Source organism: Caretta caretta, chromosome 4, assembly GCF_965140235.1.
Source record: "Caretta caretta isolate rCarCar2 chromosome 4, rCarCar1.hap1, whole genome shotgun sequence".
NCBI classification, from domain to species: Eukaryota; Metazoa; Chordata; order Testudines; family Cheloniidae; genus Caretta; species Caretta caretta.
This window is the reverse complement of record NC_134209.1, coordinates 53,054,180-53,081,631: the sequence shown is the minus strand read 5'-3', so window position 1 is coordinate 53,081,631 and position 27,452 is coordinate 53,054,180. Positions and strand designations below refer to the sequence as shown.

Genomic DNA, 27,452 nt, shown 5'->3' with positions numbered 1-27,452 from the left:
TGTAGTAGCCCTGACAATAAATAATTATAATGTTACATTTATATACAATAGAGTGTTTTCATATGGACCGTCTCAAGGTACTGAACAAACCATTATCATTTGATGTCACCAGTTCTTATAGTAGGGTTTGTTCTCCCTCCTCTGTGACTGGTTCTCCAGCACTAAAAGACCAAATCTTTCAAGTCCTACATATCTGAGGGCTATCTTTAAAATATATACATATATTTCATAATAGGTGTAGTGTGTTTTAAAAGAGAGAGTGTCCAAAAAATACTAAAACTAGAAAGATGCTCTTATCAGTAAATTTTCGGGTATCTATTTTGACAGAGTTCCATTAGTAAGGCTTTACAACTATTTTTCAGTTGCCTTAATTTCTACTTGATAAAGAAAACTTCTGCAAGAGCTCAACTTAGTTGATGATAGGAAACAGAAAAGAACAACATAAAATCTCTTTGCCCTAGCATGAAGCCTGAAGGGCTGTTTCTCTCTCATGTTCATTAGTAAGAGTATCCTGTGGCTTTTCAGCTGTGATCAGTGGGAAAACTACTGCCAGCATTTATAAAATAGGAATCTTTCTTAATGTTTTTTAATTAAGCTGCCTGTTCAAAGATTTTTGCTTTTATAAATGGAGAAAGAAAGACACAATTTCCAGTCATTCGTTCCCAAATCTGGATTGATGGCTATTGTTACTCATGAATTTTATGGAACAACCAATATAGCCTATTCGTAATTATTTATTTCTGCAAGTATTTTAATGCTCATACATATCACTTTTAGACAGTGATGGATCGTTGTATTGTTAAATAATTACTTAATGCTAAAAAAACCTGGAACGTATCCAGATAAAGAATGAATATAACATCCCTTCCCTTCTTTAGAAACTTCCTTTTGTCCCTGTTCTCCAATGGTTCTGTGGCCTTCTAGGCATCATAAGCTGAGCCAGGCATGGATACTGGCTCCTCAGCAGGCTAACAAGTTCACATTTTTATTTGCTGCATAAAGTAAACACATAAATAATAATAAATCTGAGCATTGTGGGGGAGAAGCTTTCATACAAATGAAAGCCCTGCCTACTATGTTCCACAACACCAATCTTGGACTTGTTCTTCTTTTCCCTTCATCTCAGTACAACCACACTGCCCACAAAAGGAACAAGATGGTAATAGCAACCTATGACTGAAATAAACCTTGTGCAGGGCCATAAAAACAGGAAGGGAAAGCACCTATCAACTCAAGTACAAGCTGTGTAAAGATCAAAAACCCAAGGTCTGACTGTATCCTCTGAGAGGCAAACACATAAGAAAGAAAGAGAGAGGAAGAGGAGGAGGATTTTCTCAGGCTCTCCTAGCAGGATTTCCTTCGAAGTGCTACTTTGGGTGGCTCAGCACCCAAAACCCATGATTATCCCAAGATCTGTGGGGTTTTCAACACAGCCACACAAAAGCCAGGACTATATCTGCATGGAGGTCCTATGTCTCTGCACTGGTTCTTGGCTCCTTATAGCTTTGTCCACACTCCCTGACAGTGCAGCGCCAAAAGACAGTTGATGGATTCAGCTGATGACTGCCCCAATTATTTTCCTTTAAGGGAGGCTCTTCAACATGGAGGAGGCTCTGCAAGAAAGTTAACACAGTCTCTGGTTGTATTTTCCTGAATATTTTCTATGAAGTCAGTGTGGGGAGGGGAATAAATGTGCCAACTGGCTCTTTGTGCTTTTTGTAGACAGAGGAGATCAACTGGGACACGGACATTAACAGCCTCTAAATTTAGATGTAAAGGGAATTGGTCAATATCTTTTCAGTGGGAGTCCCTCCACTTTGGAACTCTTTCCCCCTTGGTCCAACAGAGCCTAAGTTTCTTGACTTCCCATGCATGTTGCAAGGAGGCCTCCACAAGGCCCTACTCATCTCTTATGTACCATTTCAGTGTCGTGTTAAAGGTCTGAGTGGGTCTTAAGCAGTATTTCAATCCTCAGGGGGGTCCTCTGCGCGGGTGAGAACTTCACCACTGCGTCTTTTTCGGAGAGAGAAGGTGGAGTACAGAGGATGCTAGTGGTACAGAGATATATCATTTTTTTTTTACATTAGGTTCCCTTAATTCATTGCTGACCTATGTCATGCCCATCCCTTGATCACACCCCTGTTACCCTGACTTATGCCCCAGAAGACAACCCCGTTTTGAGGACAACTGTATCAGTAGGAGCGCATAACTTCTTATGGGATGGGGAAGACCTCTCTCAAGAGGCCACAGGCTCACTTAGACAGCTGTCAGCATATTAACAGCAGTAGTGGTGTCATGATGGCTCTTGTCACTCCATAGCCTGGACCTAGGCCCCAGTGTCTCTCTCTCTCTACCCCCCGCCCAAGTGCAGCGGGAAGAAGCCTCACCACCTCCCATAGGGATTAGGTGGGCCAGGGAGTGACTCTAGTGCAACACCTTCAGTGACCTACCTGGGAGCCACACCCTGTGATATCAAGCATGCCCTGCTCATTTGTAGATGAAATCAAATGGCTACTGGAAGGGAGTCTTATGGAGACTTCTCATGGCTCAGTCCTACACAGTAAAATACAAGCTATTCCAGATCAAAGCCAGAGAGCTCAGAACTTTGGAGTACTGCACACTTAAAGGGAGTCTAGGGGTCTTCTATCTGAATGGACGTTTCATGGACTAGACATCACTTTCACATAAGAAGGAAGTTTAGTATTTTAATGTTAGCAAATGAATAATCATTCAAAATACAGATCAATGTAAGTCAAGAGGTGGCTGTGTAATGATTTTACAGAGATTGATTATTGTTTTTAAATTGAAAACAGGTAACTTAAAAAATAACCAAGGTGTTAGGATATAGATCTTCATGTTCCTGCAAAGGTCTATACTTTAAGAATATGCCTAAATTCTTATTGCTTAGCTCGTTATAGAGGTATACAAGAAAGAATCAAAATCACGGTCTGCCTTCTCTTACTGTAACAGTCTGAGGCTCTGTTCTTAGGCTAAAGCCTCTGGCTAAGAAGCAGAGACAGCCATAAGCTGGGAAGCCTATGGTCACAGCCTTACATTCCAAACTAGTCACACTGAAATAAGGTGCTATTGGGCTGTTAGGCATTATCAGGTCAGGACTGTATTCCTATCACCTCCAGAGAAAGGAAAGAGCCTAGAAGATGTAAAAGGAAACTTAGTTTGATAGCATCCTGTCTGGCAAGAACTCACTTATCAATAGCTGGGTTGTGAAATCTTCATTTCTTTGTTGTTCTGTCACTGTAGTCCCCATTTCCCTAATTTATGTCTGTATAATCTCTGTCTGGTTCTGTGATTGTTTCTGTCTGCTGTATAATTAATTTTGTTGGGTGTAAACTAATTAAGGTGGTGGGATATAATTGGTTAGATAATCATGTTACAATATGATGGGACTGGTTAGTTAAATTTCAGTAAATTTATTGGTTAAGGTATAGCTAAGCAAAACTCAAGTTTTACTATATAGTCTGTAGTCAATCAGGAAGAAAGGGGGTGGGGAATGGGAACAGGGAATGGGGGTGGGGAAACTGGAATCATTTTTTGCTAAGGGGGAGAAATTAGAATCACATTTTGCTAAAGGGGGGAATGGGAACAGGGAACGGGAACAGGGACACAGGTAAGGCTCTGTGGTGTCAGAGCTGGGAAGGGGGACACTAAGGAAGGAAACTGGAATCATAGCTTGCTGGAAGTTCACCCCAATAAACACTGAATTGTTTGCACCTTTGGATTTCGGGTATTGTTGCTCTCTGTTCATGCAAGAAGGACCAGGGAAGTGAGCAGGTGAAGAAATAAGCCCCTAACACAAGGCTTTAAATAATAATAGAAAAATAGAAAAAAGACAAGAGTTAAAAGAAAGTAGAAAGTAAACTAAATGGCTGCACAGAAGGATAGTTTGAAGACAGCCTTCATATTGTAAAAATAAATGGAACTAAAAACATGCGTTCTTATCACCTTCTCAAACTCTTTGGATCCAAGTCTGCAAACACTATGGCACATACGTAAAATTACATATATATATAATTTATTCGCAGGTCTATTGACTCTAAGGTCTTCCAGACAGAGACAAAAGCCCCAACCCTGAAACTGGATCCAGGCAGACAGACCCTTGCCCCTGTGAGTCAATAGGGCTGTGCACAGTCACAAGTGCCCAACCATGCAGATCACATTGCAGGTTTGGAGTCCATGACTTCCTGTATATTTGAACACAGCTTATCATCTCTGTAATAATAATTAAGAAATTTTAAAATAACAGTGGCATTGCATGTACACCTACAGAATGGCGATAAAAAGGAAGAAAAAGAAAACTTCTATTTTTATTTCTATAATTCAGTTTTAACAACTTGGCTTAGCCAAAAATGCAATTCAAAATCCTTTGTTTTCATGTTATATTCAGAGGATCATTTCAACCTTTCATAAGCAGTCAATTTGTGAACTACTACTAGATAGTGCAAAATTCTCTCTGGGACAATCCAGAAAGTGAAGAACTATCAGTTGATGAAACTCTAATGGTCTTTTCACATGAAATAATTGTGAAAAATCAAAAAAGAGAGAGGAGAACATTATTACAAGCACTTTCTCTACAATGAATACTTTTAAAATTGATTTATGGTGGAAATAACTCCCCCTGGGAAAAACACGTGTAACTCTGGATAGCCCACCTGGAACCATAACGGTTGCTTAGCAGGACCAGCCTCTTTTGGCTGCATTGAAAGACCGAGCATTACCTTTTCTGGATTTATTGCTGAAGTAGAATAGTCATTAAACTTTTTGAAAAAGTAAATTCTGGAAAAATTACTTTTCTTGCTGCATGCTGACAACAGAATATACATAGTATCTCTGCTGAGCAACAGAAATACTTTTTATCCATAAAGATATATACCAGTATACTGCATTATAGGTGGAAAAGAATTTAATTTTGGCAAAGTTTATAGTTATACCAGATACATATTTTATGTCTATTACCATGAACTTATTCTGTATATATACTGTATTCCAAAGGATTGTTTAATTTTATACTTATTAAAAATGACAACTTTCCAATGTAAAGTTAAGAACTAAATCATACATTCTCCACTCTTTTCTTCATATCTGTGTAAAGAATTTCAACTCATTCAACCAATGTAATAAGGGCACAATATTGGGCTCTCCTCCTTTCCACTGACACCCCAAACCATTATAGTAGAGGGGGATTCTTACACATAGCCCAACCCAGGCACCACAGAAAAGATCCAAAGATCACCACACCTTACATGGAGGAAAGGTTTGTGATTACAGAATCCCAAGTGGGATAAAACATGTATATTTCACAGACCATCTGAGACAAAATCTGATATGGGAGGAAGAAGCAGATCACTTGCATTGCTTCACCTAGTATTTATATTAGCAGCTATGAAGTGATTGTGCAGGCAGCACGATCAGCTGGTGGTGAGGATTCAATATTTTTCTTATGTAGCATAGATGTAATAAGTGGGCTTTGCTCCACAGCTTAGGGTTGGGCCCCTAGAGCTTGGCCTTTGGTACCTTTCTACTTACATACAAGCATACAAGATAACTGGATGAACCGAATGCCTATTATACAAAAATACTTCACCTACACACACACACACACACACACACACACACAGTGTCCCTCTCACATACATACGTGCGCACACAGTGCTGAGCAGAAAAGCAATAACAAAACACCTTTATCAGTTACAGCCATCTGTGTTCCTTTAGTTTGATCCAAGCACTTTGGCAGGAATGCGTAGTTTTCTCCTACCCAATATGAACTTGCCCAGCAAAGAAAGTGTTCACTCCCACTTCCTCCTTTCTCCACCAGTACAAGGGTCAAGCAATGTTCTAAATCTGTCAGTGGCTGGACTTAAAAAAATAAGACATCACTGCCTATGTTTAATTAACTATAATCTCAACAGGATCATTTAACTTTTTTTGAATAATTACAACCATTTGGTACCATTATGCAAGGAAATAAAAAGATGACAAAAAATGGGATTTTCAGTTTAATGCATACAAAGCAGTTAGTATTCAAACCTTTACTGAAAATATTACCATCTGCATAGAATACTGAAGCCTTGTTTCTTCTTCTTGAGCATTAAAAGCCCCTCAGTGCACCCTCAGCTACTAGATAGTAAAAAAGAAGGCTGATGTGCAAACCGATGTAATAAATTCTTTTACAGGTCAGCACAGTTATAAATTAATCCTTGCGTAATTTAAAGTTCCTTGATGCTACCTTATAGGGTGAAAAATCCATGTTGTCTTTAATTTGTGTATTGAACTCCAAAAGCTCCAGAACTTCTCCCAGTGAAGTCAGTGACACAACTCCCACTGACTTCACCAAGATGAGCAGAGTCAGGCTCAAAAGGCAGTAAATTAAGTCTATTCACAAACAAATAAAAGTACAGATATTTAAACAATAAAAGAGTAATAAACCATAGCATTAGCCTTCTGCTTGCATACATACTTCAAATGTCAAATGTTTCCTTGGGTTTCTATACTACAAATCTCTTTAATCCATCAAAACTTCGTCCTGTCAGAAATTGAGAGAGGGGAAAAACCCACCAGGGTACAGAAAATACAATTTGGTAACAAAAGCCCAGGGAAAATATCACGTTTTTTTAGGAAGACACTATACAGATGTAAAGGCATCTATCTGTATTAATCTTTCCGAAAATATTCCAAGAAAATCCCATTCATTTATGAAAAATAGCTTCAAAGAAGTTGACATTTAAAAGTCTAATCCATATTGCTTTCTTTTTTGCTTTTCCTAAGTCACAGTCTGTTCCTGAGGCAGCATAACTGCACACTGCCCCTTATGCAGAGCTTGTAGCAAAACCACAAGTTAGCTCTACAGTCGAAGTTCTCTCTCTCTCTTTCTGCCTTGTGATGTGAATTCAGTGTTTTCTGTCTCCAGCATGAGTTATCATGTACCAAAGCTGCTTTTAAAACACAAATTACTATTGGAATACAACAGAAAATTGTCCTAATTAAAAATTCACTTTACAAAAACGTTAAATGCAATGGCCCCTAATGGAAGAAAATAAGAATGGACCATTGGTCTGACCCAGTATGGCCATCTATCCCAGAATCATGTCTTCCAACAGTGGCCAATGCCAGGTGCTTCAAAGGGAATGAACAGAGAGAGCAGGGAAATTATCAGGTCATCCATCCCTTGTCATCCATCCCCAGCAACTGGCAGTCAGAGGCTTAGGGACACCCAAAGCGTGGGCTTGCATCTCTGAGCACCTTGGCTAATAGCCATTGATGGACCTATCCTCCATGAACATATCTAATATTTTTTGGCCTTCACAACATCCCCTGGCAATGAGTTCCACAGATTGATTGTGTTTTATGAAAAAGTAATTCCTTTTGTTTGTTTTAAATCTGCGGTGTATTAAGTTAATTGGGTGACCACTAGTTCTTGTTCTACGTAATGCGGTAAATAACACCTCCTTATTCACTTTTTCCCTATTCTGATCTGACATCATTTTTAGAGCACTATAAGTCAACTAAAAACAAACAAAAACAAACAGTACTTGTGGCACCTTAGAGACTAACAAATTTATTAGAGCATAAGCTAACTGACTCTCTACGTATGCTAGTGTAACGAAGAGGAAAAATCAGGATAAATATGTCTGGAACTACCAAGGATTGAAACTAATATAAAGTTCACCAACTAGATAGATGAAAAATATCCCAGATATAATCATTAGAAAAAACATCAGCTAAAAAGTTTGACCATGCTATTTAAATGATTTATTATTGCACAAGCTGGGTACGGATTCCACATACAATTCAGGAAGGAAAACTACAGATTTGTACAGGTGAGATAGCATATTCAAATGGTTAGAATTAATACTTTGTTGCTGGAAGTTAGAATTCCCAGTTTCCAATAATGGAGTGGCCAATAAATCTGAAAATTAATAGGTTAGCAGTAACCAAACACAAGGAGAATAGATGTTTAATATACGTATATTTGGCTAAAATTTTAAAATTATTTTACCCATTTATAAATTAATACAAAATTAGTCTGAAAAGGTTTAAAAATGGAAATATTTGAATGTACTTCCAAATTACAAAATGAGGAAAAGCTTTAAGGGACTTTATAAATAAAAAAGTACTGCTTATGAGGTGCAAGTACTTTCTTTGCATCATTCAGCTCTGCACATGAGGTATGTTTGAATGTCAAATTAATATTCAGTTCAATAACAGTATCTAAATACTACATATGAAATTTCATACTAGAAATCACATGTGAAGATGGGATTTTACTCCTCCCAAACACAATATATACATACATTGTGGCATTTTAAAGAATGCCCAGCATTGCCCTAAGTCTGCTGCCACTGAAGTCGATGGGAGCAAAATCATTAAATGGGAGCAAAATCAGCCCAACACAAAAGGAGTTAGACGCCTAAATCCACATTCTCAAAACCCCTACTCAACTGGTCTAAGTTTCCACCAGTAAAGTCATTTAGATGCCTAGGTTTTTGCCAATAGGCATATGCAAATCTACCTAAGTCCTGATGGTGTTGCTGGTGGCCCCTTACACCCAATAACCCAGTAATCAGAAGAATATGGGAGACTTGGGTTCAAGTTTGCACTCTGCCTGATTTGGAGCAAGGACCTGAACCCAGGTCTCCCACCTCCCAGGTGAGTGCCCTAACCATTAGATTATCAGGTATTCTGAGGTGGGTCTGTCTTATTGAAGTAGTTCCACTATTTATGAAATACTTAAATATTCATTGAGCCAGAAAGAGAGTGAGAATGATTCTATAATCCAGTGATTAATGCATTCTCCTGGGAGACCTAGTTTCTAGTCCCTGCTCCTGAGCTATTGAATATAAAGGGGGCACCACAACTGTATTTTTTGTAAGGAAGGGCTGACTGACCTGGCTTCGGTGCCTACCCCCATGGGGACTCGCAGCTGTGGAAACAGCCACCTCCATCCAGCCTGGAGTTAGGTGTCTAAGGGCACATCTTCAATGGCAACATTAAAGCGCTGTGTGGCAGCACTTTAACATGGCTTGTATAGTCACGGCATAGTGCTGGGAGAGAGCTCTCCCAGCGCTATTAAAAAAAAAAAAAAAACACCTCCATGAGAGGAATAGCTACCAGTGCCGGTGCACTGTTTACTCTGGCACTTTGCAGTGCTGAAACTTACAGTACTAAGGGGCATGTTTTTTCACACCTCTGAGCAAGAAAGTTGCAGCGCTGTAAAGTGCCAGTGTAGATAAGCCCTAAATTCCTTTGAGGGGTGTGGTTTAGGTCCCATCCCTGCCCTCCACATTTCCTAATGGCTTGTTTAGGCAAATCCCCGCTCAGCATGCTGGCTTCTATGAATCCTTAGGCCTAGTCTACACTAGAGAGTTAGGTCAACATAAAGCAGCTTACATCGACCTAATTATATCAGTGTACACACTACAGCCTTGTCCTGCCTATGTAAGTGCCCTACTAGACTGGCATCATAACTCCACCTCCATGAGAGGCGTAGGGCTTATGTCAGTATAGTTAGGGTGATGCAGTGTCCATGTAGCACTGTCTTACTTACATTGGTTCTGATTCTTGTCAATTTCACAGCTGTGTGTGCTGGAGCCAGGACATTGACAGGAAAAGCTGGTAGGTTCCCTGTTGCGAACCTACCCCTGGGCTCGCAGCTCGGACAGTCACCCCAAAGAAAGTGGTGGGCTCCAGCTAGAGCCTGGCTGCCCCAGGTGGGAGCCCAACTGCACCCAGGCTCCCAGCTCCCCACTGGGAGTGCAGACCTAGGTGTTGGAACTAGGGGTGCAGAGGATGCTGTCGCACTCCCTGGCTTGAAGTGGTTTCCATTATTTACAGGGTTTGCAGTTTGGTTCAATGGCTCTCCGCATCCCCACTATAAAAATTGTTCCAGCTGAGAGCTGAGAGCCCTGGAGCTGAAAGCCCTGGCAGTAGCCGGGCTCCCAGTAGGGAGCAGGGAGCTGAAGGCCTGGCCTGGGCTCCCATCAAGGAGCAGAGCTGAGAGCCCAGGCAGCAGCAGTGCTCCATGGGGAGCAGAGTTGAGTGCCTAGGTGCTCAGCTCCCAACACTGCCCCTCTTAAATCGGTGGAAGCGCTCCTGGTGAGGGATGTGCACCACCACCAAAAGGAGGGTATTGTGGACATGAAAAACCACAGCAATTACTGCAGTGGCTGAAAGTTGACTTAACATAGGTCATCTTAAGTCTGTATGAAGACATGTCCTTGGGCACCTAGCTCTCCCCTTGCATTTTACAGGGCACCTAGCTCAGTGCAGAAGATTGCACTGGGTAGCAAGGCACCTAGAGTTAGGCAATGCAAACCTGAGCCTAAGTCCCCTGTGTGGATCTAGTCTAAATTTTCTGAAAATCCCATCTACAATTCCTAAAGTTCATAAAATAAGTAAATTCCTAATTAAAACCAGTGGAAGATGGGGCTTGACACTGGCCATTATGCACATAACTATCTAATAAACTGTCCAACGATAAATGCCGCAACCAACAACCTCTGAACATGTTTTCAAGCTAAAGAAAGCTGTAAAGTATTCAAACACTCAGTGAATCAGGAGTGACTGCCGCTGTTCCGTCAATGCCATCCATCCATGCTTGTAAATGAAAATATATTTACCCATTACAACTCTGAGATTAAAATGAATGAAAAGGAACATGTAAAATACCACACAAGTTTAATAATGGGAGATGTTAAGAATTAACAAACCATGCTTTTTAAATATTAAACTGGATCTGGGGCTTTTACTCATATCAAGTACCAGGCATGCAACAGCAGCAGCAGCGGTAAAAATATAACAGAAGCGGGTCAACACCAGCCTGAGACTCCACCATACCTTAGAAACACAAATTTTAGCCTAGAAAAGGGGGAAGAGATCTGTCCTTAAACCACCATCCCTTATAATGATAGAAGTTCAATAGGTACAGTGGGATCAACCAATACCCTTACATACTCCAGCCTTGAAATATGGTTTTATGGTTGTCTCTCCCATGTACTATTTTTTATTATAAGAATTTATTGAGCTCAGGTTCTTAGGGGCATGTTATAACTTAACACACTCTTTACAGTCTGTCCCAAACTGTGTATGGCTCAACATGCAATTAGTTTGTAATGAACCTTTGTCAATAAGGCCAATTAACTTACACTGCATGAATAATGAAAGCTTTTATTGCTGTTCACCATAATTGTAAAAGTAACAGTCAACATTTAAACTAACATGCCACAAATCTAACAGTTTACTAACAAAGTCTAGATTAAATTCTCTGTTCATGTAAATTCGTGCAAATCCACTGACATCAAATGTGTGACCAAATGTCCATGTTCTTTTGTTTCTTTTTTCATATACCAGCTATATTATAGCAAACAAAACAAACAGCCCACAGAAAGGGGTAAAGAAGAAAAACCTCACCAATTTATTCCCAGTTGTTTCATCAGGGTGCAGGATTTCAATCACATACCCCACAATGAAGCTGACCACAGGGCCAGCAAACAGACCTCAGGGATATTCCAGAGAATCAAGAAGAAGCAAAGGCTCTATGCATGGAGGACCACTGTCACTGAGCCATCTTTATATCTCTTTCTGCCCCCTGCACTGTCCCCTTGGCACTGCGGCTCCTTGGGAGGCCTGCAGTAGAGGTTTCCCTAGCCAGAGGCTGCCCCAGGAAAGCCTCTTGTAAGGGGATTCCATCACAGAGGCACAATGGGGAGTCAGTGGAAAGTTAATACAGTGAAAATGGATTTCCTCTTCCAAAAGAAGAAACCTTCAAGACTACTTCCTAAAGGTTAAAACTTTTGATTTTGCTGAATGCTTTTACCAGATGTCATCAGAATGCCTTTATGTCTACATATCTGGATAATGTCTAGATTGCTGTGTTAAACATATTGCAACCCATATATAAAATATTTGCATGATAGTTCATGGATATGATATGACAACCATGAATTGAGATTTAACTGATCAAAACTGCATTCATGTGCATGTAGTCTGCACAATAATTTTTATATAAATATTAAACACCAAGGCAAATGCTCTATTTTTTTCTTTTTTCATAGTTGACAGTACAGACATTAGTGCTTCCTTAAAACCCTCCTTTGGGATTCTTTTGCATTACTATTGTTAATGTATGTATTTTTAGAGCATAACTATGGCTTTTAGTTTTTCAATTGTTACTATTTGTCCTTTTGGTATTTGCTACAGTGGAAAATGAACAAAAATTGATCACCATAAAAAACAATACATAGCTGACAGTTTCAGACTCAAATGGTCTAATTGAGGCAATATTTATTAGGAATTGTGAGAAAAATCAGACTAAAATAAAGAAATACCACCTCGAACAGATCTAGTTTTATTCCTGGCAAAAGTAAGGCTGTAATTTTACTGAAATCAATCATAAGATATACCACAACAATCTGGCATCACTTTTGCCAACTATATGCCTAAATATATTAGGCAAACTCTGTTTTGTTTTCCTTTTCTTTTCTCTCTATTCTTATACATTTCATTTCTAATTAATTAGACCACCCGAGGCGTGGGGCTTGTCTTCAGACAGTTTTCGCACTGATATAATTAAATTGGTAAGAAAAACCAATTTAGCTACAAGCAATGCAACCCTCTAGTCTAGACACATTTGAAACCAAGCTGTATCAGTATAACTGTGTCCACACTAGGGGGTTGCACTGATTTAACTAAAATGTTTTTTTTCTTTCAGATTTATCAGTGCAAAAACTGTGCAGACTAGTGCTTAAACTGTTGCTGAAAAATGTAATGCAAACTGTCCCAGGGAGGCAAGACAACCTTCAACCTCTTAGAAACAATAGGTTTCAGAGTAACAGCCATGTTAGTCTGTATTCACAAAAAGAAAAGGAGTACTTGTGGCACCTTAGAGACTAACCAATTTATCTGAGCATAAGCTTTTGTGAGATGAAGTGAGTTGTAGCTCACGAAAGCTTATGCTCAAATAAATTGGTTAGAAAAGGAGTACTTGTGGCACCTTAGAGACTAACCAATTTATTTGAGCATAAGCTTTCGTGAGCTACAACTCACTTCATCTCACAAAAGCTTATGCTCAGATAAATTGGTTAGTCTCTAAGGTGCCACAAGTACTCCTTTTCTTTTTTAGAAACAATAGTGAGACTTTCTGGATCCTACTGCCCTCTGGATTCTCAATCAAAAGGGTATAGACAAAGGAGTCCTCTCCCATTGGGGTGTAGTCCAACAAATGCACATGGGAAATGCACAATGACAATTGAGAACCCTAACCCTAACCCAAAGACACCTATATAAAAATTGATAAGTAGCTGTAATCAATGGATAACCACTGACTATTTCATGAAATGCTGAATCTAAGATTCAAAGAACCTTTTTTACAGAAACCCACATTCCAGTAAGTTAGGTGTAACATTTTACATGGCAAAGGTAGGGACTATTGAAGTCAATGGGATTTGAGAGTTTTTCAGAATTTTGTATGAGACACTCTGAATGTGGCAGGATTAGGCCAATTAAAATGATGGTCTAGTTATGTGACATTATTCCTAAATTCATAATGTAACATGAACGCTATGAAGAAATAACGAAGAAAATATATTTTACATTCCCAAGATAATGCATTTTAACCTAGGATTTTTAAGCTAATAATAATGCCACATAACTAAAACATTGTGAGAAGTTGAACAGCATAAACTGCACAGCACAAGTAATAGAAAGATGTCAAATTTTTACTACGAAAAGGATTTAAGTAAAAGAAATATGAGTTAAAAAAGAACATTTCTGAATTTATTACTGGACACAAATTGGTTTGGAATAAATGTGTGACATAGTATAATGCATGGTCATCTCTCACTTTACATCAAGAAAAGCACTTAATTTAATTTCCAGATCAGTGCAAACTACAGTAATATGTGAAACAATCAACAACTATCCCATTAGAATCCATAATACCAAAACCAAAGGCAATTTGGCTTTGGCTTTAGAACCTTGACAAGGGGTCACATTTACTCTGTTTACTCAGTATGTCATAAGTGATTTCCTTTGTCAGGCTACAATTAGTATGCTATGGATCACTAAAGAATAAAACAATCTATAAATAGTATGAATACAAGGAATACTCCATTGTTCTTACATAAATAAATATGATTTATGCCAGATAATATTCATCTAAAATATTCCTGTTTTAGATTTTCTAATTTACTGTAATGTAAAACTCTCCAGTGCTGCATATTAAACACTTTATTGCAAAAGTAGCTTCTTAAATATATTACCATGCCAACCCACAACTTCCCATTTCTCAGGCAAGAGGATATTAAATGTGTAACAGTCTAGGCAACAGCCCTGAAGTCAGGAATTCAGTCTGAAGTTAGAGTATGACATTTATAATAATAATTAGCACTTACATGGTACTTCACATATTCAAATCACTGTACACGTTATAATAGTTATGTTATGCAGTTATGATTTTAGCCAGCTCCCACTGAAGTCAAGGGGAGTTTTGTTATTGTCTTCAGTAGGAGTAGGTTCCAGTTTACAGTGTCCAGATTTTCACTCTTCTCCAGCTCTGCACTATTTCAACACCACTGTGTCCTCTAAACTTTGACTGGGGCTGGACAGAGTGTTTTCTTCTCCTAAGTGGATTTTTCTTTGAATATGGCAGGAACAAAGAAATGTCTGAACCTGGATTTAGGGGAGACAGTGTTACCTACTGGGTTGAGAACTGGACCAAGACTCAGGAGACCTTTTACTATTATCAGCTCTGCCACCAGCTTGCTGGCTAACCTTGGGCAATTCCCTTCATTGCTCTGTCCCTCAGTTTCACAATCTATGTAATGGGGAAAGTGACAAAGACCTCGTTTGTAAATGTGCCTTCAGATCTACTAACGAAAAAACACTATATACATTTTATTAATTATTATTACGACTTTCTCCTCTCGATGTTTTCCTCTTCACCTACACCAATGCTAAATCTCAATTTAAAAAATAATGAAACACATTGTTTTCCCTGGAACAATTTTAGAGATTCTTATTATCTATTTTAATTAGCAGAAAAAAGATTCCACTTACCACCTCCTAACTCAGTACCCATCCACCTATATTTTCAGGGCAACAAGAGGGAACTCTCTAAGACACAACATTCCTTAGCCCAGATTCCCTGAGGGTGACCAGTGGTCCCAGGCATACTACTACCTCAGTTACAACACAACATACATTTGTAACCCACTTATAGAATGGGAAAACAAGGAGTTTTTTAAAAAAAAGGCAAAATCTAGTGTGTTTTTGGAGCAATTTCATAAAGTATTAATTATGCATGTTATACTTATTAAAAATGTAGGCATCAGGTTAAAAAGTTCAAACATCTGTTGACAGAGATTAATAAGAAATGTATAGAGGGGATTGGGAGGGAATGAGCTAAAAAAATCAATTTCTGCAAAATTTAAACTTAAGAGGAACATTAGAGATGTATACAAAATAACAAATGGTATAGAAAAGACCAAATTAAGGGGCTTGGTTTATGTTTTCTCATAACACAAGAACAGTAGGACCTAATTAAATTATAAGAGAACAAATTTGTAACTGATACAAATTTAAACAACTTGTATGTAGCCTGTGGAACTCATTGCCACTGGGTATTATTGCATGAAAGAGTTTAGCAGGATTTAAAAAGGATCAGACATTCAACTGGATAATAAGAATATCCAAAATTACACTAGCTGAGTTAAACATTTAGTATTGCTAACTCTCGGTATTTGACCACAAATCTCGCAATAATTAGTGCTTCCCATAAAGCCTCAGTTCCTAAAGTTCTGTGGTTACATGAGAATCTCATGTTTCATTTTTTAAAATTAATAAATTTCTAATCCTCATAGTAGGGGAGAAAAGAAAGACAATGAGCCCAAAGGCTCCAAAACCAGACAGCAAATAAAAGGATCACATATATTATTTTTTTAAATTGCATGATTTTTAAACTAATCTCATGATTTTGGGACTTGACTAATGATTTTGGATTACTTGGGATTAGCATTACTTAATGTGTATATGCAATATAAATCCTATTTCTTCAAGACATAAACTGACTGATGTTTAGAAAAAACTCTGCATAAACATGTTAATACATCATTGTATACTACAACGATTTGATACACTCCTTGGAAATATCTGGTATGCACTACCGGCAGATATGAAGTTCATGGACCAAAGGTCTAATGCAGTATGAAAATTCCTATGGGGATGGATGTGGAGGATGGAAAATGATTTTCCCTCTGACTCACCCAATCCAACATTGGTAATTCAAATTTATCAGACATATACAAAAGGCATAAGTAGAGTCCAGGGACAGAATCCTGGTACGAATTCCAGCATCATACCACTTCCCAACAGATGGGGGTGCAGGGGTTAGGTTTCTGAGGCAAGAACTGGCCCTGAACTTCACTGGTCTCTCTCTCTCTTCCTCCCACCCCACCACCATCACCACCACCACCACCACCACCTCTCACTCACACACGCTATTCTTTTATATAGGCAACTAGCTAGAAAGTGTCTGGTAAACATTTCCAAGCCTGAAAATATCCCCTGACACCATACTAGCCATCTATCACATACCTCCAGGCCTCTTCAAGCCTCCGTTGGAAAAGCATTAAATAACCCATTCTTATTTCTCATGTTCTATTACTGTCCTCTTCACCATTCTGAGCAAACAAATGTAACACTGAGTGCTCTCTGAATCACTTACGTGCTACACAGCATTTAAGATGACGTTTGGCCACAGTGCTGCTGTAAGCATTCCAGGCTGTACAGGAGAACCAAACAGACATTCTTCTGGGCTATTTATTCTACTAACATCTTTTTCTTATCTGGTTCAGAAGTAAGATCTGCATATCCCTTGTAACACAGCTTAAAAAAAAATGCAAAATACTATTGCTCTCTCATTAACTAAGCATAGCTTTAGAAAACAGAGTACTTGACCTACTAGCCTCTAATTATATTAATAACTTTATAGATGTCTCTGGTTGAGCACTAAGAAAATGTAAAATTGTATCTACAGCACTATCTGCCAAAGAGGCTCTTTAAATCCAAACATATACTAATAAAAAGAGGTAGGTGAAAACATTACAAATAAGAATGTTTAAATATAACAGTATTACATGTGGCAGGGTTGTATGTACATATACACAATATAATTCAATAAAGATAAGTGCAAAGTACTTACACTTAGGAAGGAAAAAATCAAATGCACAACTGTCTACGTGGGGAACAACTGTCTAAGTGGTAAGTACTTCTGATAAAGATCTAGGCACTATACTGGATCACAAACTGAATACAATTCACCTATGTGATACAGTTTCGAAAAAGGCTAATATTCTGGGCTGCATTAACAGAAGTGTTGTATGTAAGACACAGGAGGTAACTGTCCCACTCTGCTAAGCACTGGAGAGCACTCAGCTAGGGTACTGTGCCCATTCGGGGTGCCACACTTCTGGAAAATGTGGAGAAATTGAAGAAAGTCCAGAGAAGAGCAATGATTAAAGGTTTAGAAAGCCTGACCTATGCAGAAAGGTAAAAAAAAAAAACTGGGCATGTTTAATCTTGAGGAAAGACTGAGGGACTGGATAATGGTCATCCAATAGGTTAAGGGCTATAATAAAGAGGACAGGGAACACTTGTCCTCCATGTCATTGAAGATAGACCAGGAAGTAATGGGCTTAATCTGCAACAAGGAAGATTTAGGTTACATATTAGGAAAAACTTTCTAACTATAAGGGTAGCTTCCAAGGGAGGCTGTGGAATCCCCCTCACTGGAGGTTTTTAAGAACAGATTGAACAAACACCTCACACGGATGGTCTAGGTTTATTTGGTCCTGTCTAAGTGCCAGAGACTGAACCCGATGATCTCTTGAGGTCCCTTCCAGACCTACATTTCTGTGATTTTGCATTCCTATTCCCTAATCTAGGTTTTGGTGAAATTACTATTAAAATCACCAAATTAAAAAAAATTTGAATTCAAACCAAAAAGTTAAAGGTCATAACCTGTGGACTTGATGCAAGAAGGCATATTTTAAATTATTTGTAGTTGTGCAGTGGCATTTTCTTAAAAAAGAAAAAGTGGGCAGCAAATTCTGAAATTTAAATCTGTAAATTTAGGAATCAGTCTTTCAAACCACTGCTTTAGCAAAACAAAATATCAGTCAAAGAATAAGGACGCTGATTGCATTGTGCTTATTCAGCACCCTCTGACAACTGGCTTGCCCTTAAAATGTCAATTTCAGTGGTTCTTATTCAAACATGGGGTAAGCAAAGTCTTCCAGTGAAAGATAAATCAGTAAATACCATACCCAGGGTAAGGACAGAGACTGCAACTGATTAAGATTTTTTTTAAGTTGATAACGGATGATAATTTATAATACATTTCTAAGGAAACACAGTAAACTAATTATGTTTGTTTTGGGGGGGAGAAAGCATTTTAGAAGTTAAAAAGATGCAACCAATAATAATATGAAATCCTAGCTCCTAACCACTGCTTTCAATATCCTTGCACAGAAACACATTTGCTTTTCATTTTAGGAGTGGCTTGTGTTCAACAATTTAAAGTTGGTTTAAGATTTCAGTGCTTGCTTTCTTCATGCTCACCATATGCTCTTATTAGGCACTTTTACAAAGTGTGAACCTATTGCAACCACAGGGTCCTGCAAGCCCTTACTCACCCGATCATTCCCTGCTTACGCAAGTAGTCTCAAAATTGCAAAAGTTTTATTTGAAATAAGTGTTTGCAGGAGTGGGCCCAAATTCCCCACTGAGGAAAACTGTTAACCCTTAATACAACAAACCACCATGGAAAATTTTACACACATACTATTCCTCTTGTGCTTTTTTTGCCTTCTTTATATTAATGTTCATAATTTACTTGCATAGTCTGCAAAGAGCAATCATAGGAATCTTGTAATATCAGTAACATGCATAATTTAAATCAATAACCTCCATTTCTAAAATAGCTATAATGCTCAAATTCATAATTGCTTTTCCTAACATGCTATAAAACATTGTACGGCGTATGCAAACAACAAAATAAGATGCCTTATACATATTGACAAATTTCTTTTGACTTTAAAGTTCTTTATTTCTGGCCCAAAACAAACAATTACCTATATAGGAACCCAATCCTGCACTCTTTGAAGTATCACACTAAACATCAAAGTAAAAAAAAAAAAACTGCATGTGTCAAATAACACAAATACGAGTTACTACATTCAGCATAGCTCTTGAAAAAAGCACAGCATTCTTGCTGATTTAGAAACAGTAAAATGTACTTCCATAGGGGAAATATGGACTGGGGCAACTCATGGATGTGAAAGGCTGAACAACACTAAGGTAATGTGCTTAGTTGTGAGTGAAATGGTTGAACCACTGTGCACTTTCGGTATCACCTGCTGGTCGACCGACAAAACAGTGCTGGTTCCAAAATTTCCAATGAGTGAAAACTAAATGACTCATAGGGAAAAAAAAAAAAAAAGGGAGGAAGGCCTATGGCATAAGTAAAAATATAAGCAAGCCCCACATTTAAGTCTCTATCTAAAAGACAATACTGTGGTATATGCTCCCAGCTGTGTAACAGAGTCTACAGTCAAATACAGCCCTTAGGAAAATGGGAATTAACTATTGCTTCATAACTAATGACCTAAGGCCTATTTCCCCATGGTTTAATATTCAAGCTAATCATGGAGAGAACTTTTTAACACTCTCCAGTGAATCATTTAAAGTGGCATTCTGATAAAGTGTTATAATTTTTACACTTCATATCAATCTGAGGACATCAGCAGGATTTTTTTCACAACCTTTACTACAGTCAGCACCAGAGGAACAGCAGTAACTTTGAGATATAATAGGAGATCCATTTAAGGGAATGAACTGGGCATGAGGCAGTGGAGATCAATTTTGTACAGGCCAGTCCAGGACTATGTCTGAGCTATTCAGACAGCAATCAACTACTGTCCAATTCTCAGAGCAATATTGATATGATGATTCTAGAGAAAGCAACTCAGCCAGAAGTAGAAAGGCTTACCACACACACACAAAAAAGGTGGGAGAGAGGTGGTGGATTACAGCTAAAATGATGATGTATAAAAGACCCAGAAAAGCCTTTTGCTTAAGACCGAGATATTTGGTATCCAAAAGTTATTTGGGCAGTACCCGTGGCTAAGATGGCAGAAGAGCAGCACTGTACCCATAACTATCAAAATTACGAGGAAAAAAAAAAAACTATTGCCACTGAAGAAACATTAATAACGCTGTTCTATGCATGAACATCCTCAGCTTCAAAGAAACTAGTCTGTTGCAGGTTTAAAGCTTATGTTTCTCTAATGAACCAACAGGTGTCAAGAATGATATTGAAGTTTTCACTTACTTTGATCACCAACATCTGTAAAATCAAAATGGTCAGCTGATATAACAAAAAGCAATTTATTTAGAATATAAAAGATGCAAATATTCATTGAATAAAATATTTTACCTCTGCTCGTTGTGTTCGAGGCAAAACAGCTGATTTTTCAATGGCATAAACGTCCACCAGGTACAAACGTACTCCTTGCTCCCTGTCCAAAATGGCAGCAGTCTGGATTACACCAGTATGGCGCCCAATGGTAAAGAGACGTCCAAAACTTTTGTCTTCACAACGGACTGAAACTATGTAATACTCCACGAGGGCTTCAGAACCCCTTGGACTAGCTGCTTCTATGGATATTACATTAGTCCCAATTGGCTCTCCTTCTTTTAAAATAGTAATATATTTTGGCTGAGTAAACACTGGTCCATCAAGCCCTTGCAGAATGACAGTCATTTCAGTGGTTGATTTCCTTCTTTCAGGGCCAAGGTCTGTGGCTGAAACTATGAGGTTGTAGATGAGCTGAGAAGGCACCAAAGCTGCAGCCACTCTTAGATCTCCACTGTAACGATCCACAATAAAGGTTTCAGTGTCCCCATTGATTATTTCATACTCAACTTCCCCATTTGCTCCTTCATCAGGATCAGCAGCAACAATTGTAGTTAGGACTGAACCAATCACAACTGATGGGTCTGCAGCAAGAGCATTTTGTGATATAAATGTAGGAACATTATCATTTTGATCTGTTACTAAAATGGTTACATTCTTCAATGCAAATCGTCTGGATTCTACAGGGACAGCTTGATCAGTGGCTTTCACTGTTAATTCAAAGAGATTAGCAAATTCACGATCTATTTCACCATTAGTAAATATTGTCCCTCTGACTTCATCTATACTAAAATGGTTGCCTCTTGGCATCTGTTGAATGATTGCATATGTTAGCTGCCCATTAATATCTGCATCCGGATCATGAGCAGTCACAGAAACCACAGAACTACCAACAGGAATGTTCTCAACAATAGATTTAAAAACATCCCCAGGAGGAAAATAAGGAGGGTTGTCATTAAAATCCCTAACATGTATTACCACTGACATTGTAGATGACCGAGGTGGCCTTCCTTGGTCTTTTGCTGTTATGTTTAGTTTATACAACGATTGTGTTTCAAAGTCCAATTTTTTTGCAAGAAAAATACTGCCAGTGTTGGGACTGATACTAAAGGTTCCATGGTTATTTGTCCCTGTAATGCTGTAATGAAGGTCAGCATTGTCACCTGAATCAGAATCGGTGGCAGTGACAGAAGATACAAGTTCACCTATTCTCATATTTTCTAAGACATCTACAAGCAAAGTAGATTTAGGGAAGGAAGGACTGTTGTCATTTTCATCCAGTACATCAATGCTTAATGTGCAAGTTGAGCTTAGGGAAACTGTCCCAGAATCTACTGCTTGGATAATAAGTGAATAAGATGCAGTAGCTTCATGGTCCAGTTTACCTATTAATGTTACTTGACCAGTGCCACTGTCAATTGTAAACTGGTGTTCTTCATTTCCTTTAATTACTGAATAGTGAATCAATCCATTACTACCTTCATCAACATCTGAGGCAGAAACTCTTAAAACTTGTGTTAAGTTTGCTGCTAATTCTGATATTGTAGCTTGATAGAGATCTTTTAAAAATTTGGGTGCATTATCATTGATATCCTTCATGTAAATTTGCACTGTTGCCTGATCCTTTAAAGGTTTTGGCAACCCTTGATCTGTTGCTATTACTGTAAGACTAAATACTGCTGCTCCCCTTTGCCTCATAAGAGTTTCCCTGTCAAACTGATGAGTACTTGTTATTTCCCCACTTATTGTGTTCAATTCAAAATCTGGCTGCATATTTTCAAATGAATACCTGACTTCACCATTTTGTCCAAAGTCTTTATCTACAGCACTTATTTTGCCTACAGATGATCCACCATTCTGTTCCTCTTCAAAATAAAATACATAATTGGTACTGTTAAACAATGGTCTATTATCATTTACATCCTCTAAAATAACAGTAACATTCACAGTAGCACTAAGTGGTTCCACTGCTCTATCAGAAGCAACAACCAGGAGAACGTATCTTTCTTGAAGTTCGCGGTCCAATTCACTCTTTATATACAGCTGGCCATCTGGGAATATGCCAAAGGCATCCCCGGAATTTCCTTCAATTATACTATAAGCTATTTCACCGTTTGCTCCTGAATCCCTGTCAGAAGCTTGCACTTTAAAGAATCTGGAATTCACAGGCTCAGACTCTGAAATGGTGACTTCATAGGAAAGTTGATCAAATACTGGTGGGTTATCATTTACATCATGGACGGATACAGTTAGAATGAAACTAGAAGAACGCTGTGGAACTCCCATATCTGAGGCCAAAATTTCCACCTGGTAAGAGCCAGCATTTATGTCAAGTGGCCCTATTAAACTTATGGCACCATTTTGTTCATTGATAGTAAATAGGCCCTTAGGATTCTGCTTAAGGCTGTACATGACCATGCCATTGACATCTTCATCAGGGTCAACAGCTTTGGCTTGGAATATGGTGTGCCCAGCTTTCCAGTTCTCAACCACATTAACGCTTTCCACTGCATGAAGAAAATGAGGGGAATTATCATTTAAATCTTTCACAGTTATATTGACCATGGTATCTCCAGTTATTGCCCCACCACTAGCCACTACTGTTAGCTGGTAAAATGCTTGCTCTTCCCGATCAATGATACTGGCTGTGGTGATCTGGCCTGTCACTTTGTTGATGACAAACATGCCCCTTTGGTCACCTGTTGTAATAAGGTAAGTAATGTTTGTGTTGAGGTCCATTGTAGAAGCAAAAACTGTGCCAACATGATAGCCAAAGGCAACATTTTCAAAGACAACAAAGCTGTATACACCTTGGTTGAAAACTGGGGGGTTGTCCTGAGTGTCCAAAACAGTGATAGTAACTATGGCCTGGTTTTGGGACTGGAGGTTGCCACCATCAGTGGCCACTATTTGCAGCTGGTAGGCAGTCTTTTCCTCCCTATCCAGGGCTATTTTTGTGGTGATGACCCCTGTCTGGCCATGGATCTGAAACCTGGAGTTATCTCCAGCTGAGATACTGTACTTGATTGTCCCATTAGGCCCCAAGTCTGGGTCAGTGGCAGAGACAGTAGTAACATAGCTGCCTGTGGGTTCATTCTCCTGGATGTGTGCAAAATACTGGACCGGGTAAAACACAGGGCTGTTATCATTCACATCCAGCAGGCTCACATTGACTCGGGCTACCGAAGAGAGAGGAGGAGAGCCCAGATCAGTGGCCAGGACCTGCAGGGAGTAATGGTCCTGTTCTTCCCTGTCCAACTGCGAGATGGTACTGAGCTTGCCTGACACAGGATCCAAGCGGAAGACCCGGCGGGGAGCCACCAAAGGGCCAACTGCTGTCACTGATGGCTCAGCCTCCTGCAGGGAGAAGCGCACTGTCCCATTGTCCCCCAAATCCCCATCGGTGGCACTCAAGACCAGCAACTCAGTTCCTGAAGGGGAATTCTCAGCCAGGGACACCTGGTAGCCATCCGGCTGGTTGAAGAGAGGTCTCTGGTCATTGACATCCAGTACGGCCACCACCAGCTGGGCATAGGAAAACTTGGGCTGCACCCCTTGGTCACGGGCACTGATGTTCAGCACCACCTGTGAGGCTGACTCTCGGTCCAGCCCACCAGAGGAAGCCATGCCAATACCTGGGACACTGGTTCCGGAGCCAGCAATGCCAGTGGTGGTGACCAGGCCACTGTGCTCACTGATGCAGAACCAGCCCAGCTCATTGCCAGAAACAATGCTGTATCTGAGGTTGGCATTGAGACCAGAGTCACGATCGGTGGCACTCAGACCCTTCACATAGCTGCCTGGTGGTACCTCCTCACTGATATTGACCCGATACACAGACTGTCCAAAGACAGGTGGATGATCATTGATATCATTCACAAAAATCACCAGGCTGGCCACCGAAGAGCGGCTCACTGGGGCAGCAACTGCCCCTTCTGGAGGTACAGAGGAAGTGGGGGAGCCAGCTGGTGGCGGGGGGGCCCCATAGTTGTCAGCCACAGCCACAGTGAGGTTGTATGTAGGAATGCGTTCCCGGTCCAGTGCCGCCGCTACCTTGATGAGACTGAGATTTGGCACCTTACTGCTCTGCACCTCAAAATGACGCTGCTCATTTCCTCCAAGGATTGACACTGAAATGTTTCCGTTGGCAGCAGGAGAGTCAGCATCACTCACAGTTAGCAGTGCCACCACTGTGCCAGGTGCCGCATTCTCATCCACTGATGCAAAACGGGAGGTGGCTGGGAAATAGCGGAATTTCACCCGTGGCTCGTTGTCATTCACATCAAGGAGTCGGATCAGTGCCTCAGCTCGGCCACTCAGCGCTGGCACCCCCCGATCTGTGGCCTGCACGGTGAGCGAGTATTGCCGCCTTGTCTCATAGTCCAGAGGCTCCCGGATACGTATCACCCCACTCTCCGGATCCACCTCAAACGGGATTCCCCCAGCCCCCTCCCCACCACCACCCTCAGTCCCTTCCAAGCGGTAGTGGATGTCAGCATTGGTACCTTCATCAGCATCAGCTGCTGCCACCTGAAGGACGCTGGCCCCAACTGGCGCATCCTCAGGCACCCGGGCCTGGTAGAGAGCTTGGCTGAAGATGGGTGGGTTGTCATTGATGTCCTGCACAGTGACATTAACCTGCAGGTATCCATGCCGTCGTGGCTCTCCCTTGTCCTCCACTTGCACCAGCAGCTGGTAGGTGGGGGTGGCCTCTCTGTCTAGGCCACCCCGAGAGACCAGGTGCAGAAAGGCACCTTCCCCACTGGGATTGAGGGTGATGGTGAGCTGGAAGCGCCCCTCCTCATTGCCAGCCACAATGCGGTAGGAGCTGTGGTCCACGCCATTGGTGCCACTGTCAGCATCGGTGGCGGTGTCCAGAATAAGCTGGCGGCCGCTGCCTGTGTCCTCCTTGAAAGTCACCACAATGGAGGGGTCTGGGAAGACAGGTGCATTGTCATTCAGGTCCAGCACCAGGACACGCACCTCACTAGGATAGGTGGGCTGGCTGGAGAGCACCACCAGGTCCATCACGTCACTGGCCAGACTCTCTCGGTCGATGGTAGCACGGGTGTGCAGCGCCCCCGAGGTGGCATTGATGGAGAAAAGGGCATGGTGCTCACTTAGGCGGTAGGTGAAGCCTGGGCGGGTGACGATGGTGCCCACCCAGGTGCCCGGGAGCTGCTCCTCCAGCACCTGGAAGACCTGTCGGGGCTCAGTGGAGACGTGGAGAGGCAGCAGCAGAAGCATGGCGAAGGGGGGCAGCCAAGACGGAGAGGGGCTGCCTGCTGACAGGAGGCCCATGGTGCTGAGGCGAGGGGTGTGGAAACCCGGCCACCCCTCCCGAAAAAAAAAAAAACAAGCACACAATCAACGCAGGTCCGGCAACGCCAAAGCGGCGGGGAGTCTCAGGAAGGCAACCAAATCCCCATCAGCAAAGCCATCCAGGTGGGGAAGAGCGGGGGGTCATATCCACAGCGCCGCCCGCCTCTCCCCGCCTCCCGCGCACGGCTCGGCCAGGGCAAGGGGCGGCGGGGCGCTGAGTAGCGGCTGCTCCCCTCGGCTGCAGAGGGAGGGGGTCTGCGGCGAGTTGGCCGGGGGCCGCCTGCCCGCCCAGCGGCTGTGCAGCACGCAGCTCCTCTCCTCGCGGGACGGAGTGACAGACCCCGGCGGGGATGGAGTCCTGCCCGAGGCAACTTCCCCGCCAGTCACGCCGCAGAGCGCAGCCGGGCTCCTCGCCGCCCGCCGCCGCTGGGAAGAGCCCCGCCGAGTGAGTTGCCCCGCGGCACCCCGGCCACGCTCATTCGGCGGCGCGGCTCTGCCCCTCCTGCTCCTCCTGCCGCCGCCGCGGCTGCTCCGGGGCTGTCGGGGGGCGCAGGCAGCGAGCGGCGCCTCTCAGCATGGTCAGCTCGGCCGGGCGGCTTCGCTCAGTTGTACATCCCCAGCGCTCCAGCCCGCCTCCGCCGCGCCGCTCCGGGCTGGGCAGCCGGCAGCCGCAGAAGCCCCGCTCCTCTCACCATGCCAGGGGCGGGGGGCTGTGTGTGGGGGCGGGGGGGGCACCTACAGTCTCACAGCAAGAGCAAAGCTGTCCGCGCGCCCCTCTCCAGCTTTGCCCCGTTGCCCCCAGGCTCCGGCTCACTTGTAATCCACAGCGCGGGGCTGGCCCCCGGAGCGGCTGGGGGACAGCTTCCCGCTGGCTTGCAGCCCTGCGCGCAGGGCACGGCTAGAGCGGCTGCCTGCCCCGCGCCCACGAAGCGCGCAGCCCAGAGCCACAAAGTTTGCTCCCTACTCATTGAGCTCTTCACTCTTTACTTCCAGCCCCGACTCCCCCCCGATCTCCAATTGGCCTGTTACCGACAGCCCCCTCCTTCTCGCCCTGCCATTGAGCCTCGGCGAGAAGAGTCCCCGCCTCCCCTCCCTAGATGGAGAGCTCAGCTTCCAGAGCCTGGCTGCTGGCCCCCTTTGGGTGCCAATCACACCGCCACGGCTGGAGGCGGGGGTCCTCCCTCTGCAAGCGGCCGGCCGGCAGCACTGCAACCAGGGGGCGGGGGCGGTTGATTAGGTTTGCAGGGAGGAGCGTTAGGTTGCTATAATAATAAATGAGAAAGGGATTAGGTAAAGCGCGTCTGGGAATGCGGTGCGCAGATTTGTATTAACTCGTTCATCCCCTTTGGCAGCAAGCAGGCTTCCCAGTGTTTCCAATAGTGTAAACTTTGCAGCAGGCTTTCTGTCAAACTCCGCACACCAACCCATCCCCCCGAAGAGAAAGCTGCTAATCGCATATACTCTGTCACCCCCCATGCATGTGTTCCCTGCACCGCAGGTCACTACTTCCAGAGCCCTGCATCCCAACCCATCCTGATGCGACAGTGCTACAATCCCTGGTCTGGATCCTGGCAGATCCACCCAGTATTTGCCCTCCTTCCCGCAGATTTAGATCACTAGTGATGCAAGGAACATGTTTACACTT

The 27,452-nt window shown here is 41.9% G+C and overlaps 1 protein-coding gene across 1 annotated transcript in view; it reads right to left on the bottom strand.

Moving 5' to 3' along the window:
• The window catches only part of FAT4 (FAT atypical cadherin 4), a 224,037-nt gene extending 197,261 nt beyond the window's left edge, over positions 1 to 26,776 (bottom strand). The window contains exon 1 of the mRNA XM_048847280.2: positions 20,507 to 26,776. Within this exon, the coding sequence (XP_048703237.2) occupies positions 20,507 to 25,786 (5,280 nt within the window). The 5' untranslated portion in view covers positions 25,787 to 26,776. The remainder of the gene's footprint in view (positions 1 to 20,506) is intronic.
• Positions 26,777 to 27,452: the final 676 nt, after the last annotated feature.